A 17,847-nucleotide genomic window follows, 5' to 3' on the forward strand; every position below is an offset into this window, starting at 1 on the left:
CTCGTGATCTCTAATTAAAGACACAGTACAACACAATTGGCATATCCCACCAGTTGTTGAATGGTTGACTTAAATAGTTTGTACCTTGTTCTTTCAGTTCTGAAGACCGGGTAGGAATTCTGCATAAGTGTAGTTTTATTTTCATGTGCCAGTTATGGGGGTCCTGGGTTTGGGTAGTTTTAATCCAGTTCACTTCAGTTAATTTTCTCTCCTCTTAGCCTAGAGCTACTCAGGTCAGTTTTGTATTTCCATTTTTAAGAGTCAGGAGTAGTTTTATTTGTCATTTCTACCATATGCAACTGATACAGTAAAAACGAGACATTGTTTGTTCAGGACCAATGTGCTACGTGAACAACACAAATTACACGAGTACGGTCATACACAGGACAACATAAAGTGCAAAATACGCAAGACAGCACAGTAATTCCTGACAAGACAAAACAATAGGCACATTGGTGGACAAATTACAGTGGAATAATGAATGATCATTAATAAACTATTGTTTTTGCAACAATTTTGAAAAGTTATGCAAAAATTTGTAGATGGAATACAGTGTGATCATAGTGTTAAGGAGCCTGATGGCTTGGTGGAAGAAAGTGTTACACAGTCTGGCCGTGAGAGGCCAAGTGCTCCACTGTCTTCTGCCAGATGGCAGGAGGGAAAAGAGTTTGAATGAGGGATGTGTGGGGTCATCCACAATGCTGCCAACCTTGTGGATGCAGTGTGTGGTGCAAGTGTCTGTAATTGAGGGAGGAGTGACCCCAATGATTTTCTCAGCTGTCCTCACTATCCGTTGTAGGGTCTAATGATTCGAGATGGTGCAATTCCTGAGCAGACCGTGATGCAGCTGTTCAGGGTACTCTCAATGAACTCTGTGTGGAATGTGTTGAGGATGGGGTGGATGGAGGTGGGCTTTCCTCAAACTACGCAGAAAGCAGAGATGCTGCTGGGCTTTCTTGGCGATGGAGCTGGTGCTGAGGCACCAGGTGAGCTTCTCCACCAGGTGGATACCGAGAAATTTGGTCCATTTCACGATCTCCACTGGGGAGCTGTCCATGCGCAGCGGAGAGTGGTCACTCTGTGCCCTCCTGAAGTCAACAACCATGTCTTTCATTTTATCCACATTCAAAGGCACGTTGTTTTACCAGTCCATTAGCCACTGCACCTCCTCTCTGTATGCTGACTTGTCTTTCCTGCTAATGAGACCCACCACAGTCGTGTCATCAGCGAACTTAATGATGTGATTCGAGCTATGCATCCTTGCATAGTCATATGTTAGCAGGGTGAACAGCAGTGGATTGAGCATACAGCCCTGGGGGGGGGGCCCCCATGCTCAGTGTGATGGTGTTGGAGATGCTGTTCCCAATCCAGACTGACTGAGGTCTCCCAGTCAGGAACCAGGATCCAGTTGCAGAGGGAGGTTTTCAGGCCTAGCAGACTCCGCTTTCCAATCAGGTGCTGAGGAATGATAATGTTGAATGTAGAACTGGAGTCAATGAACAGTAATCTGACATAGGTGTCCTCCTTGCCCAGGTGGGTAAGAGCCAGCTGGAGGGTGGTGTTAATTGCTTCATCTGTTGAGTGGTTGGGATGATATGCAAACTGCACGGTGTCCTGTGGGGTGGTATTCATTGAGACAGGACACTGAAGATTCTTTGGCACAGGGACAGTGGTAACGGTCTTGAAGCACATTGGAACTATGGCGCAGCTCAGTGTGATATTAAAAATGACCTTGAGAATATCCAGCAGCTCGTCAGAGCATCCCTTGAGCACTCTGTCAGGGACATTATCTGGTCCAGCAGCCTTATGTGGGCTGACTCTGCATTGGGTTTTCCTCACATCAGCCATGGTAAGATACAGCACCTTGTCATTTGGGGGAGGGGGTGGTCTTCCTCATTGCTACGTCATTTTGAAGAGCTGGATAGGCTGGGACTTTTTACATTGGAGCATAGATAGTTAATGGGTAACTTTCTAGAGGTTTATGAAATCCTGATGGCCATGGATAAAACGAATACCAAAGGTCTTGTCCCTAGGGGAGGAGAATTTGAAACTAGAGGGCATATTTTACAGTTTAGAGGGGGAAGATTTAACCGGAACCTGAGGAGCAACTGTTTTACACACAGGGTGGTTTGTTATTTGGAATGAACTACCAGAGGAAGTGGTAGATGCAGATACACTCATAACATCTAAAAGACATTCGGACAAGTACATGAATAAGAAAGATTTAGAGCAGTTAAGTGGGACTAGTTTAATTCTGGAAATTTTTCAGCATGGATGAGTTGGACTGAAGAGTCAGTTTTTGTACTGTATGATTTTGCCTCTATCACTTATGCTGCAAAGTTGTATTCATCCACTAGAGGGAGAGCTGTCTGTGCATTGTTCCTGACAGACCTCTTATGGTACATAAAAGACAGTACAGCCAGTTTTCTAAATGCATTTATTCATAAAAGGTTCGCAAATATTATATTTGTAAGCTTTTTAAAAGTAGTTTGAATGCTATAAGATTTTAAAGAACAATGAAAGTTTAGTCTTTATTAATGCAAACCATTAAATTATGGTGGGAATGTGCTTGTTGAAATTCAAGTCAACCACTTCTATTTCTCCCACAGTACCACCTAACAGCAGTAGTGTTTATATTTTTCCCAGCACCCAACCAGTTTTATTGTTTCCTTAATCACAGATGGCTATTGTACTGGTGCAATGTTGGATCGTACAGGCCGTCAAGGCCCAAGGTTCCATCTCCTCTATGCTACATTGGTCGAGTAAAGTTGAGTAAAAAGAAAGAACTTGCATTTCAAAAATACTTTTTTTCATCCTCGTGACATCGAGACTTATATATGTTATTGCAGTTAAATAGTTGTATACAGCATGATTCTTTTAAAGAGAAACAAAATAATTAACCTTATAATCTATCTTGCTTACATTGTATGAGATGGAGTGGAGTGGATAGATGGGAAAGACGATGGACAAGTGAAGGGGGCAATGCTGAGTTGGAGGCTGTGTGAGAGGAGAGGAAATGGGGAAGCTGGTGAAATCTGCATCAATTCCATGTGATTGCAGGGTCCCAAGGTAGAAGATGAGGCTTCCTTCCTCCAGGTGTCAGCTGGTTAGGATTTGGCAGTGGAGGAGGCCTAGGACCTGCATGTCCTTGACAGACTGAGAGGGGGAGTTGAATGTTTAGCCACAAGTTGCTTGGGTTGGTTGGTGCGGGTGTCCCAGAGAGATTCTCTGAAGTGATCTGCAAGTTGGCACCCTGTCTCCCCAATGTAGAGGAGACCACATCACATGTAATGGTTACAGTAGATGACATTTATGGAGATATGGAGAAATTCCAAGTGAATTTCTGTTGATTGTGGAAGGATCCTTTGAAGGTGAGGAGAGAGGTGTGGGCGTAGGTTTTCCACTTCCTGTAGTTGGGAGTGGGGTGTGGGCTGGTGGGGGTTAGGACTGAACAATCCCACCCCCATGGCTGAAAACACCTGCACCAAACAACCCCACCACCCTGTGGCTGAACACTTCAACTCCCCCTCCCATTGCAACAAGGACATGCAGGTCCTAGGCCACTTCCATTGCCAAACCTAACCACCCAACGCCTGGAGGAAGAATGCCTCATCTTCTACCTTGGGGACCTTGCAACCACACGGGATTAATGTGGATTTCACCAGCTTCCCATCTCCAACTCTTTTCCACCCACCCACCACCACCACCACCACCACCACCTTATCCCAGTCCCAAGCCTTCAACTTTGCATTGTCCTCTTGGCCTGGCCATGACCTTTTCCATCTACCTACTCCACCCTCCTCTCCAACCTATCACCTTCTCCCCCACCTTCATCAAACTATTGCATTTCTAGCTACCTTCCCCTCAGCCCCACCCCCTTCCATTTATCTCTCAGCCCCTTGGCTCACAAGCCTCATTCCTGATGAAGGATTTATGCCTAAAACATCGATTCTCTTGCTGCTTGGATGCTGCCTGACCTCCTGTGCTTTTCCAGCACCACACTCTCGACTCTGATCTCCAGCATCTGCAGTTCTCACTTTCTCTTGAGGCGGACTGGGGGGAGAGAATGCAAATACTGACCAGGACACTGAAAATTTATTTGTCTTCAAATCAGGATCTTTTATATACAATACAAAAGACAAATGGGACCTAATTTTCCAACTAGAATGTCACAATGAAGGGGTGATACCTTAAACTATTAGCTTTGATTTGTGTGCTTGAATTCTGAAAGTGAGAATGCTTGCAATTAGTGAGATTGACGCTGACATTGCAGCTATAATTGATCTTGTTTCACCTGGGCTGGGGAAGAAAAAAATAGTCAAAGTTATGTTCTGACTATGTTCCAATAAGTGTAATGACAGAAAAGTGTGCATACATTATATCTTGAGAGAAAATAGATTTGTGTCATGCATTCCTTCGCATGAAGAATGACGCTTGAGTGAAGTAAAAGGTGACATCCCATCCTGGTGAAGCCAGGAAGTAATCAAGTTTCTAAACAAAATCGTATTTTGGATGCAAAGAATGTGAATGATCTTGTATCATTTGTAATGATGCTGTGGCTTTAAGAGCCATGTTTTGTCCTGATTTTTTTATAGAGAGATATTAGGGAGCACAATCTCCGAGAAGATTATTAAATTGTGAAGCCTTTGTTGCAACTTTTAAAAAAAGACACTACAATGGGTGTGGTCAAACTTCCACTCTCAGAATCAGGGATTTTTAGTTTTCAGCAGCAGTTGTTGTTGGGTCTTGAACTTGAAGCTATTTTTCCTCTCTCTCGATTATAGCCAAAAGCTGGGTGTTCTCTTCCAGGCTGTTGGATTGCATGTGAGATAAATCTGTTTTCTGAATTTGCCTTTTGCTAAGGGTTTGTGGGATGTTACAATATTGGAACAGTTAATTAGTAATAGTTACTGTTTCTATTCCAAGCTTTTTCCAAGTTCTTCTTTCTTTTGTTGTATACCAACGATTGTGTTTTAATAAAGTGTGCTTTGCTTAATGTCGAGTAATTTGGTCCATCGAATTGCATCTGGAACACAACACCTGATATTTACCTTCTTAAAATAAGATAAAGTTGGCATCAAAGCTACACCCTTAATATATTTTAAGGGGGTCAGCTCTGGTTTGGTCTATAATACCTTTAAGCAATTAATTGCCAGGTCAGTCTGTCTGGATTGATCGCTACAACTCACCAAATACTGACTTTCTCCAAATAGACAACAAGTTGAGAAAGATTGTATGCCTTTTAACTGGCTGGAGACCACCACATTTTCCTCTAATTAACATGTAGTCCACTAGAAAAGAAGGAGCTCAAATGTCATCAGATGCAAATAATTATGTGGGAGTATTCTAGCGCAAGTAATATGTGTTGGTCTCAGATGTGTAATAAATAATTTTAAATGCTCCCCAACACTTCCTCAAAAATGTGTTTTTTCTACAATGATGAACAACAAAACTAACTTGGAATATTTCACAGTGAAATTCATCCCATCTGATGCAGCATGCTGAGGAACTGTTATGGAGTTCCTCCAGGTCTACACTGTCTGAAAGATCATGGCCAAATCTATTCCACACTGCCAATAATCGAGCGCTGATCCCTGTGTATATCAATGAACTCCCCTGTGTGGAAATAGGATTTCTTTTAAAGTGGCTTGGTTTGTCATGTAAAGAACAAAACTGGAGCAAAATAGTGTTAATGTTTAGGGAATAAATGTCCAAAGTCAGAACAGTAGCTGCTTCCACTTTGGAAGTATTGAAAAAGCAATGGGTCACCAAAGGAGCTTTTATTCCTTAATCCAGTGTTCAGGATACAGGATTGTCTTGATGTAATGTTGTTCCATACATCAACTATCACCCATGTGTGACTGATTTGAAATCCAGATGTTGAGAATTGAATTTTTATCAGTAAATAAAAATGGTTGAGTTGTTCGACATAAGATACCCTCTTCGTGGAATATGTGCATGTGAACCTTCACCTTTCTTTGTGAAATGGTTTGCCAGAAAATAGTGAGAAATCTTGTTGTAATGTATGGTTTACTTGCAATTGATAGGTGAACTTGACTTGTGAAATAGATTTAGTTGTATTGTTTAGGTTGTGTGCAGTGTTTATCTACAAAAATGATTGCATGTGCCTGAGCTGATGTCATCGTAGCCACACTTGTCAGCGATTTCTTTTGGACAATACTGCATTAATGTCTTTGGATTTTTAAGTAAAGAACTGGGTTTTAGTGTCAACCAGAAAGTTGTTCTAATTCCAATTTACATCACTGATACGGATTCAAGAACTCTAAGCAAATAGCTTAAATTGTCTGTCAATTAAATAAATCCCTTTATCAGCGCACACTCTAATGGTCTCTTGCTATGACATCGGGTAAACCCTGCACCCCAGCTAATTTAAACCTGCAACACAGAAATTACTTAACTGTTCAAAAATCTGTTATAATTTGAGAGGCCAAGAACTATCCCAAAGGTCACTATTTAAAGAAAAATTAACAACTTTATTTTTTACTTAAAATTCGAACATAGAATAATTGACTAACAACTATTTACAACTCCTTTCTCTAACCTATCTTTTACTTTCCCTTCTATGATACTGGTTTGATAAAACCTCAGATTAAGAGTTACCAAAAATTCAAATTTCAAAACCAGCCAGCTGTTGAATCTTCTCTTTGTACCTTCCTCTGTCATCTTTTCCTCTTAAGGTTTCTATCTCACAGTTTGTTGATAGATAAAGGTACCTTTAAGAGAGCTCTTCTATGGGCAGTCTGCATGTGTTGGTGGCTTGGCAGTTCTCCTCCAACTGTTCAATTTGTTTTAATATTTACATCCCAAAGCATATGATCATTTCATTGGTTTTAATATTGTCGAAATACCAAATTCAAACGTAGTTGGAGTTTAGTATCTTAGGGCATAATTTAACCTGATTGGCCGAATTTGAATTTGTTTTTTTTGTCTCCTAGAAACCCAGGTAGAGCTAGCTGCTGAACTGAATGTTACATTGTAAATTTTCTAGTACTCTGTGTGTTTGCTAAGTCTTTCAACTTTCTTAAAGGTACAGTACACCTCTACACCTCCATAACACTCAAAGGTGCAGTGACCTTTGCCTCACTGAGTCAAAGGGATGCATTTGAAAAGTGAAAGTGATGTAGAGAAGAATATTGAGATTGATTTCTTCTGAATCTCATCCATTTGAGAAGCTACTTCAGTCTTGAAAGTAGATTTTGTAGAAATGTTCATACAGAAGTATGTAGTACTTAATGATAACAACAAAAGAAAGTCACAAGATAGCTTTGAAGTAAGTGAGACATTGATTCAAACCAAATGCAAAGTGACATGTTTGTTCAACCAGTGAGTGATTTAAAACTCCAAATGAACTTAGTTATTAAATTAGATGCAGCACTAATGGTAATGGAGGGTCTTTCTAAATGGCTGAATTAAGGTTCAGATGATCTTTTTTAGATATGAAGTTGAAGGCATGTACTGTACCTTTTAAGAGAGAATGAGAGCTGTTTTGCACTGAGAGCTTGCAAGCACCTGTTATGTAACTGATTAGCAGTCTGAGTGGATACTGGAAAATTGAAAATATGTAACATTTGGCTATAAACCACATATCTCAGTTGTTTTGACCACCATTCTAATCTAACCAATCAGTTTAAACTATGCCGCACGATATTAAAACCCATTCAAGTTTGAATTTATTGGTTCAACGTTATCAAAAACAATGAGACAATCCGATGTTTGGGGTGTAAAGAAGCCAGCATTTTGAGAGTTAGCTAGAGGGAGTGACCAATCCAATCGCCAGAGTAACTGCAAGCAAAACACTCTCTATCAAAAGTACCTTTTTCATACGCAACATTGTTGCAGCAAAAGATAGAAGACAATCCAGGAGATCTATAGCCAGAAGAAGACAGACACTGGAGACGACAACCACTGTCTGGTTTCAAAAATTAAGTTGGTATAATTTTAATATGGGTTTTTATCAGAACAGTATATTATTATAGAATGGGAGGTAGATAGCAGCCATTTAAGAGAAAGGAGGCTTAGAGTAAATGGTTGTTTAATAATCATTTGTAGAGTTAAAGAATAAATTGATATTTATTTTCTTTAAATAGTGGAATTTGAGAATTCTCTGTCACTCGTACTCTAACAGATTAAGAGGCAAGGTGAGCTTTTAATGGAAGGATTCCCCACCGTGTTATAACAGAAAACCTTGTGAAATGATGGAATTGAGTAAATGTGAGAGTTGAGTTTGTTAAGATCAAGGGAACTATTCTTCAGTTGCTGTTTATTTGCTGCAAAAAAGGAAAATGTGTGGTTGTTGCAAGTATTACTGGTATTACCCCTACCCTCCATAATTCTTCCACTGTTAGATTAGAGGTGTTGAGCTCAGTTGTGGTATTCCCCAGTGTTTCTCTGTTTGGGATCAACTAATTTAAGGATAGGATTGGGAACGCCCATGCTTGGCTCACTGCCATAGTTCAGGGTGGATTTGCCAAGTAAGGCAAGGGGGAAGACTTGTTGACATGTGTTCCTTGTAATTCTGACATACTATTCTAAAATTTAGTATCAGTTTTAAAATTGAACATTTCCTTTAATTTCTAAATTTGTTGACAATGTTAAAAATAATTTATAACAGGCACTGTTTCTTCAAATCTCTTTGCAGACCTGTTCTTAGTGAAAATTACTGCTATATCAGATTTGTTTTTGGAAACTGTGGTATGTTACAATGCAGTGTAACTGTGAGCATATGAAAGCATTTATTTTCCTCACTGGATTTCAGTAAAGCAGTTGTTTGATGTTATTGTACTGCCAGCTTGAGAGGGAAAACACTTAGTTGAACTGTTGGGGACTTGGTCTTCAAAATGTATCATGTGTCTGGGAAAGTGTTGCACGAAGAGAATTTGATCTTTACAACTTAACTGAAGTGCCAATCATTTGATGAAAGCGCTGAATGAAGGTTCTTGTAGAAGCTACATGGTGTACCTGTGAATAAGAAGGGATTAAATGGATGTCGAAGTAGGACAGAGCAAGATTATTCTGGGAGGAGGAGGCTTCAGTTGGGTGAAAGCACTGCTGTAGCCCAGTAGAACCAATGGCCTATTTCCATGCTGTGAGTTCTGTTTAATTTAATTCAATTTTAAAAGTAACATTGAAATCAGTAAGCTAAGTAAATTGGAATGGCAACACTGGAAAATAAATTCACCTGTTCTTCCCTCCCCAGTTTTAATAAATCAGTTATGAACTAGTGTTTTAAGCCACATAAGAATAGAAGGTCACTCAGAATATATAGATCAATAAAGTCTTCTTTGTTTAGTATGAAGGTGAACAAAGTGAAAACAATGGATCTGTGCTGACTGCCCTAAAGTTTATGTTATGCTTGTTACCAGTGATATTTTCCCTACCTCCTCTCATCTGTCAGAAGGGGCACCCATTCACAAAGGGCATCTATTTGTATCTTTGTTTTTGATATAATATTTTTACTGACTCCAGTAACGGTTCCTTTGATACATTTTCTTTTTTATTACCTGATTATTCAAAGATGATCACAATTCTCCTTCTTCTAATACATTCACCCACCCATCCACACTTATCAAACTGTAAATGAAATCTTTTGTCTGTGCTTTTAGTATCTCCCAAATGCTCACTCTCCATTGTCCCACTTTTTTTTTGATTAATGCCTTGTTTGGACCCAACTCATCCAAACCCCAACTGCATTTGGGCCTTCCACTCATACATCACCTCCATACTTCGTGACTTCTACTGGCTCCCAGTATCTAAAGGCTTTGATTTTAAAATCCTGGATTCTTTCCATCAGTCTCTGTCTAGCTACTTCCCACATTCTCTTAAACTGTCTTCTTGAAACTCATTCTTCTAACCATGTTTTGGATATTCATTCCTTATCTTGATTAAGATATGCCTTTCTTCTCGAGGTACAGCTGGTCGTAGCTAGTAAAGCTGGATGGAACAGCAGATTATTTAGAAATACATAATATGATCAAGCAGAGTCAGCACACATGTAACATGATCAAGCAGAGTCAGCATGGCTTCACATTGGGGAAATCATGCCTGATTCTTAGAGGAGGTAACAGGCAGGATAGATGAAAGGAAAGCAGTGAAACTGATATATTTAGATTTTCAGAAGGCATTTGATAAGGTACCAGACACTAGGCTCCTTAAAAAAAAGAAACTGACGTATTGGGAACAGTGCTTGGTATCTGTGTGAATGGCTTAGCTAGGTACAGCTTCTGTGGCCAGTTATATAAAACTAGAAGATGTATGAGCGGAAGTAGGACATTCATTCTATCAGCTCTGCTCTGCCATTTGTTGGACATGACTGGTCTGATAATCCTCAACTCCATTTCTTCACCTTTTCCCCATGACCCTCAATTCCTTTATGCATTAGAACATAGAACAATACAGCACAGAACAGGCCCTTCGGCCCACGATGTTGTGCCGAACATTTGTCCTAGCTTAAGCACCTATCCATGTACCTATCCAATTGCCGCTTAAAGGTCACCAATGATTCTGACTCTGCCACTCCCACAGGCAGCGCATTCCATGCCCCCACCACTCTCTGCGTAAAGAACCTACCCCTGACATCCTCCCTTTACCTTCCATCGTTCACCTTAAATTTATGTCCTCTTGTAACACTCTGTTGTACCCGGGGAAAATGTCTCTGACTGTCTACTCTATCTATTCCCCTGATCATCTTATAAACCTCTATCAAGTCACCCCTCATCCTTCGCCGTTCCAATGAGAAAAGGCCTAGCACTCTCAATCCATCCTCGTACGACTTATTCTCCATTCCAGGCAACATCCTGGTCAATCTCCTCTGCACCCTCACCAAAGCTTCCACATCTTTCCTAAAATGAGGCGACCAGAACTGCACACAGTACTCCAAATGTGGCCTTACCAAGATCCTGTACAGCTGCAACGTCACCTCACGACTCTTGAATTCAATCCCTCTGCTAATGAACGCTAATACACCATAGGCTGCCTTACAAGCTCTATCCACCTGAGTGGCAACCTTCAAAGAGCTATGAACATAGACCCCAAGATCCCTCTGCTCCTCCACCTTACTGAGAACCCTACTGTTAACCCTGTATTCCAAATTCTTATTTGTCCTTCCAAAATGGACAACCTCACTCTTGACAGGGTTGAACTCCATCTGCCACTCCTCAGCCCAGCTCTGCGTCATATCGAAGGCCCTTTGCAGCCGACAACAGCCATCCTCACGATCCACAATTCCACCAATCTTCGTATCACATGTAAATTTACTGACCCACCCTTCGACTCCCTCTTCCAAGTCATTAATAAAAATTACAAACAGCAGAGGACCCAGAACTGATCCCTGCCGAACTCCACTTGTAATTGGGCTCCAGGCTGAATATTTACCATCTGCCACCACTCTCTGACTTCGACCGGTTAGCCAGTTCTCTATCCAACTAGCCAAACTTCCCACTATCCCATGCCTCCTGACTTTCCGCAAAAGCCTACCATGGGGAACCTTCTCAAAAGCCTTACTAAAATCCATGTACACTACATCCACTGCTCTACCCTCATTCACATGCTTGGTCATCTCCTCAAAGAATTCAATAAGACTTGTAAGGCAAGACCTACCCCTCACAAATCCGTGCTGGCTGTCCCTAATCAAGCAGTGTCTTTCCAGATACTCATAAATCCTATCCCTCAGTACCCTTTCCATTACTTTGCCTCCCACCGAAGTAAGACTAACTGGCCTGTAATTCCTGGGGTTATCCCTATTCCCTTTTTTGAACAGGGGCACAACATTCGCCACTCTCCAGTGCCCTGGTACCACCCCCGTTGACCGTGAAGACAAAAAGATCATTGCCAACGGTTCTGCAATTTCCTCTCTTGCTTCCCACATAATCCTAGGATATATCCCGTCAGGCCCGGGGGATTTGTCTATCCTCCAGTTTTTCAAAATGCCCAACACATCTTCCTTCCTAACAAGTATCTCCTCTAGCTTACCAGTCCGTTTCACACTCTCCTCTTCAACAATACGGTCCCCCTCATTTGTAAATACTGAAGAAAAGTACTCATTCAAGACCTCTCCTATCTCTTCCGACTCAATACACAGTCTCCCACTACTGTCCTTGATTGGACCTACATTCATTCTCGTCATTCTCATGATTAGCGATCTGTTGACTCAATCCTAAATGATCCAGCCTCAACAGTCCTCTGTGATTTTTTTTTTAAAAACTCCACAGATTCACAATGGTGTGAGAGAAACTATTCCTCCTTTTCTCCATCCCAAATGCATAATCTCCTAGTCCAGAACACTGTAGTCCCAGACTCTCACTTCAGGAAATAAACTTACTGCATCAATCCTGCCAAATGCCCCCAAATTTTGTATGTTTCAATAAGGTTGCCTCTTCGTGATTTACTTTCAATGACAGCTCTGGATGTTTCCACTGTTAAAGATGGTATGTTTCTGAAGAATTCCTAATCTTCATTGTAAAGCTGAAAAAAGAGCAGGAAACATAAAGCAAGGAACCCCAATCATCTCAGTGGTTATTTATGAATGAGACTTTTATGCAAGGGTAATATTTTCTGGTTAGCTACATTTGTAGCTAATGCCGTGGGAGTACCATGCATTATTTTGCAAAATTAGATTGTTGGATTTAAAATTGTTTAAATAGTATGGATTAGGTGTAAGAAATTAACATGGTGAGATGGTAAAAGGGCAAGTAGTTCATTTGTATCTGATCAGTTTAATTGAATAACTAAGCTTGTTGACTTTTACCATTTCATTTGTAAAACAAGGAACCAATGATCTTCTCAGTCATTCATGTGGCAATTTTTGAATTCATTAATCAGATGTGGGTGTCATTGCATATTAATTGTCCATCCCAAATTGCCCTTGAACTGATTGGCGTGTTAGGCTATTTTGTAGGGCAGTTAAAAGTTGAACACGTTGCTTATGGTCTGGATTTAAATGTAGGCCAGACCAGGTAAGGTCCGCATATTTCCTTACGTCAAGTAAATCAGATTGTTTATTTATTATGCAAATTGACAGTAATTTCGTGGTTGTCATTAAGCAAGCTTTTTATTTCAAAGTTTTGTTGAATTTCTTCAGTGGTAATGCTAGGAGATAGGTAAGGACCCATAGCCTTTACAGTGTCCAATGCCTCCAGCCATTGGTTTGATATGAATTGATTTGACTGAAGGCTGGCATATTTGACTCCAGAGACCTCAGGAAATGGGTTATTCATCCATTGGTGAGCTATTTCAACCTTTGAAGGTAAAAACAATGACGGCAGATGCTGAAAACCAAATACTGGATTAGTGGTGCTGGAAGAGCACAGCAGTTCAGGCAGCATCCAACGAGCAGCGAAATCGACGTTTCGGGCAAAAGCCCTTCATCAGGAATTATTCCTGATGAAGGGCTTTTGCCCGAAACGTCGATTTCGCTGCTCGTTGGATGCTGCCTGAACTGCTGTGCTCTTCCAGCACCACTAATCCAGTATTTCAACCTTGAACCCATATTTGTTCTCTTCCCCAATCTATTTTCCATTTACATTTGACTTTTCAATACTCAACTTTTCTCTTCCACTGTAAAGTTGTTCCATTGTGTATTATTAACCTTTTGGTGTGTATTATTAGTGTTCATGGAGTTCATTATTTGTGCTGGCTTGATTCTTTCTCGTCAAAATAGAATGCTTGCTGCATTTTCGGGCTACCGATACCCAACTGTATGTTCTCGTACTGCATTATACTTTGTGACATTTTGCCATGCAATTTGATTTGAACACTGGAAACTGATGATTATTTCATTACCTCTGTACCAAGGGCTCAGCAGTAAAGTACTTCCTTTGGTTCAAATGCTAGTTCTCCCATGAAGCAATGTTTGTTGGTGTGACGTGTCCAATCCAGTAGTAACGGGACAGTGCTATTTTAGAAGATTGACTGACTGCAGCAAATGTGCTATGTGTTTTGTAAACAGAAGAGGGAGAGGCTTTTACATCCCTTTTATGGTCTTGCATGACATTGGGGATTCTTTCTAAAGCAATTTCTGCATCACTCTGGTTGACTGAACAAACCTGCTTCAGCTATAGTTGGAAGATGATCAATTCTGCTTCCTGCCAGAAAGCTGTATCTAATTGGTTGTATTCAAGGAATTTCGATCATGAAAACTGCACTGTGGTTTTCCTGTCTGCTTTAATTTGGAGGCTGACTTCAGCTGATAGTTTGTGAGTGACTGTCACTTTTGGCCTGAATGGATCATGTTGCAAATTGTTTCAATGGTGAATCACCAGTCGGATTTCTGCTGTAAGGTTTGAATAGCCTTGAGTTCAAAGCGTGAATAGTCTTAAGTTATGTGGCAGAATAGGGTTGCACCAGTGAAATTGTATGAGCAAAAGAAAGATTCAAATAAGACAAATGTCTTGTCATGCCTGAACTTTGAATCATTGAAGTTGGATTTTATACTAAAGTAGGAAAGTATCCTTTTGTGCTGTGTTGTATTTTGTGTGTTTTAATGTATGTTGATACGTATCCCTCAGCAGGGTTTGGACAAAGCGTGCAGTTAATGTTACACAGTGATAACATCCATTATCTTACGAATTGTGTCGACATTTTTCAGACCTGAGAAAATTTTTCGTTGTAAATTATTGCTTATACTGTCCTCGGTACAGTGATCATGATAAATGAATATCTTTTTGCAGACATCAGCTGTGTAAATCAAGGAAAACATATCAAGCTAACATGCCACTTGTCTTTAAAGGCACTTTTAATTTTTTTTCTCTCCTACAGCAGTGTTCTTTTAAACTTTATGACAGATTTAATAAGAAGAATAATTTCTCACACTGGATAGTTCAGCTGGATTTATGCCACATGTTGTGGAAATTAATGTTGGAGTGAGTTTTTCACTGAGGGCATTAGACCTTTGTGACTTTGGCAGTCAGGGGCTGGCCTGATATCTGCCACTTGCATGGCAAAGTATCCAGTAGCATCTTCATGATGTAGACAGATGATATATAAACAGATATTGCTGAAATTGTTTTTATTTTGTGACTTCATTCTACAAAATGGTCGTCATAAAGCTCTTGTCACAGTTAGACATATTTGGAGGCAACTTGACTGGAAAATGGTAACACTCTACAGATATATTCCTGCTAGCCAGGGTTGACCACCTTGATAAGGCTGCTCAAGATATATTGAAGCAGACAGTCATGGACAATTTATGCTGGTGTTAATATTTCTGGTTTGTATTTTTGAGTATTTATAATTGCTTAAAAAGATGATTGTACATGACTGGTATAAAAAAAGTTATTATATGTCAGTCTTTTACATGGTGGACACAAATACCCACACACTCACTCTATTCAAGATTAACAATGGCTTGGTCAAAATTTGTAGTTTCATCCAGGATCTCAAAGTTAGTTCAGCATTACCTCAGAGTTATGGAGTCATACAGCACAGAATCTTTGTTCCAACTCAACCATGCCAACCAGACATCCCAGTCTGACTAGTTCCATTTGCCAGCAGTTGGCCGATATCCTTCGAAACTCTTCGTATTAATATACCCGTCTATATACCTTTTAAATGTTGTAATTGTACTGACTTCCACCACTTCCTCTGGCAGCTTATTCCATAACACACCACCCTCTGCCCTCAGATCCTTTTTTAAATCTTTCTCTTCTTACCTTAAATTTATACCCTCTCGGTTTGGACTCCCTCTCCCTAGGAAAAAGACCATAACTATTTACCCTATCTATTCCCCTCATGATTTTGTAAACCTCTATCAGGTCACCCTTTAGTGTCTGCTCCAGGGGAAAAAGCCCCAACCTATCCAACCTCTCCCTATAGCTCAAATCGTCCAGTCATGGCAACATCACAGTAAATGTTTTTTGTGCCCTCTCAAGTTTAACAATATCCTTCCTATAGGAGGGAGACCAGAATTGCACACAATATTCTAAAGTGGCCTCAACAATGTCCTGTACAGCTGCAATATGATGTCCCAACTCCTATACTGAATTTGCTGATCAATAAAGGCAAGCGTATCAAATGCTATCTTCACTATCCTATCTGCCTGTGTCTCAATTTTCATGGAACTATGCACCTGCACCCCTAGATCTCTTTGTTCGGCAGCACTACCAGGGCCCTACCATTAATCATAGAAGTTCTGCCCTAGTTTGTCTTACCAAAATGCAACATTTCACATTTATCTGTGTTAAACTCCATCTGCCACCCCTCACAATATGAAGGCAATTGCAAGTGTTTTCCACAAAGAAAAAAAGAAACCTGCTGTAACACATTACTCCATTTGTAGTATGATATTTGCATATCCTACAAATCTATGATCATTTTAATGTAGTTTTTCATTGTAGTAATTCTACTATTGTGATCCTGGTAATAAGCTTTGATCGAAATGGTGAGAAAAATGTTTGCTTCAATGTGATTATGACGCATGTACATCCCTTGGTAAATTTATTGTGAGAGATGCTGTAGTTTAAGGCTCAGTCTGTGCAATTCATCAAGCATTGCAAAATGGTTCTATTTAAACCAGCAGAAACCGGTTTATTTCAGCTCTTCTGCTGCCGCATTTTGGAAAGACAATCTCTTTCATGTTCCTTAACCACTGTTGGCAGAAGGAATCTTTGGGCTGAGGGCTTTCCACTCTAATATTAATCATGAGGATCACCGACCAGATACTTACTTGATCAGTTTTATATCTTGTGACACGTGGGATATGCAGATTGATCATTCTTCTGCAAGTGGAAGGATTTTTCTGCTTAATTCATTGCTGGGAACATTTGTAAGTACTGCATGCCTTATTGGCATGATTAAGTTAAAACAAAAGATTTCTAATACTGAGTTAAGCAATGAATTTTGACTATAGTCTCACACCATTGGAAATTTCCGCAAGCCTGCTTTCTTGAAATAAGATTGACAATGAAATATGTGGTTCATTTCCAATGCATTCTGAACATTATTCTAGTCCACTGTCAGTAGCTTTGTGCATTTTTCAGTGGATTGTTTTGCTGTACGACTGGAGTAACAAACTGTGGAGTGATTGTTTTAGTTGGTGTCAGGAATTAATCAGAATCTCTATTAATTGTGTTTACTGTTTCGCAGTATTTGAAACAATAGTTGTATCAGTCCTTTCTTTATTTAAGTGGATCCATTTATCAGACTTTTCTGTTGGTCTTGCTATAATATCCATGCTACAATATTCAAAACATCTTTGCTTAAAAATTAATAAAATATCCAAAGTGTTGTAAATTCAATATTAATATTCAACATTTGGAAACTACTTTCTGTTGAATTCCACGCTTGTTATTATTGTTCAGATGTTTATTGTAAACTCGATGTTGTCTGACCTCAAATTGTGATTTTGCTTTCAAAAAAAATCAAATAATAGTTCAGCCGATCTTAAAAGATATTAGATTAGATTACTTAGATTTAGATTACTTACAGTGTGGAAACAGGCCCTTCGGCCCAACAAGTCCACACCACCCCGCCGAAGCGCAACCCACCCATACCCCTACATTTACCCCTTACCTAACACTACGGACAATTTAGCATGGCCAATTCACCTGACCTGCACATCTTTGGACTATGGTATTATTAATACCATGAAAACAATTGTTGTTCATAGTCCATACCATCACAGATTTCAAAATAAACATGCATGTGAGACTGAAGTCTTGATATTTTCAATAGGTCAATAATGTTATTAACCATCTTAAGCAATGAATATTGACTAAAATGATGTTTGCTTTTATTTGCAGTTCTCACAGGAAAGCTGTGTGGAAACTATATAAGTCATTCTTCAATGTGTGTCTGTCTGTGTGTGTGTGTGGCCTCTCATAAAAGATAACTCGG

The 17,847-nt window shown here is 39.9% G+C and overlaps 1 protein-coding gene across 5 annotated transcripts in view; it reads left to right on the plus strand.

Annotated features, from left to right (window-relative positions):
- The window catches only part of tmcc2 (transmembrane and coiled-coil domain family 2), a 158,267-nt gene that overhangs the window by 82,028 nt on the left and 58,392 nt on the right, over positions 1-17,847 (plus strand). Inside the window, exons 1-2 of one of the 5 annotated variants that reach the window (XM_072563865.1) lie at positions 14,349-14,460; positions 16,611-16,777. The exons of the other annotated variants lie outside the window; for them this stretch is intronic. Of the exons in view, the coding sequence (XP_072419966.1) occupies positions 16,712-16,777 (66 nt within the window). The 5' untranslated portion in view covers positions 14,349-14,460; positions 16,611-16,711. Of the gene's footprint in view, positions 1-14,348; positions 14,461-16,610; positions 16,778-17,847 lie in introns of those variants that run through there. 5 annotated transcript variants of the gene reach the window in all.

Source organism: Chiloscyllium punctatum, chromosome 45 (genome assembly GCF_047496795.1).
Source record: "Chiloscyllium punctatum isolate Juve2018m chromosome 45, sChiPun1.3, whole genome shotgun sequence".
Classification (NCBI taxonomy): Eukaryota; Metazoa; Chordata; class Chondrichthyes; order Orectolobiformes; family Hemiscylliidae; genus Chiloscyllium; species Chiloscyllium punctatum.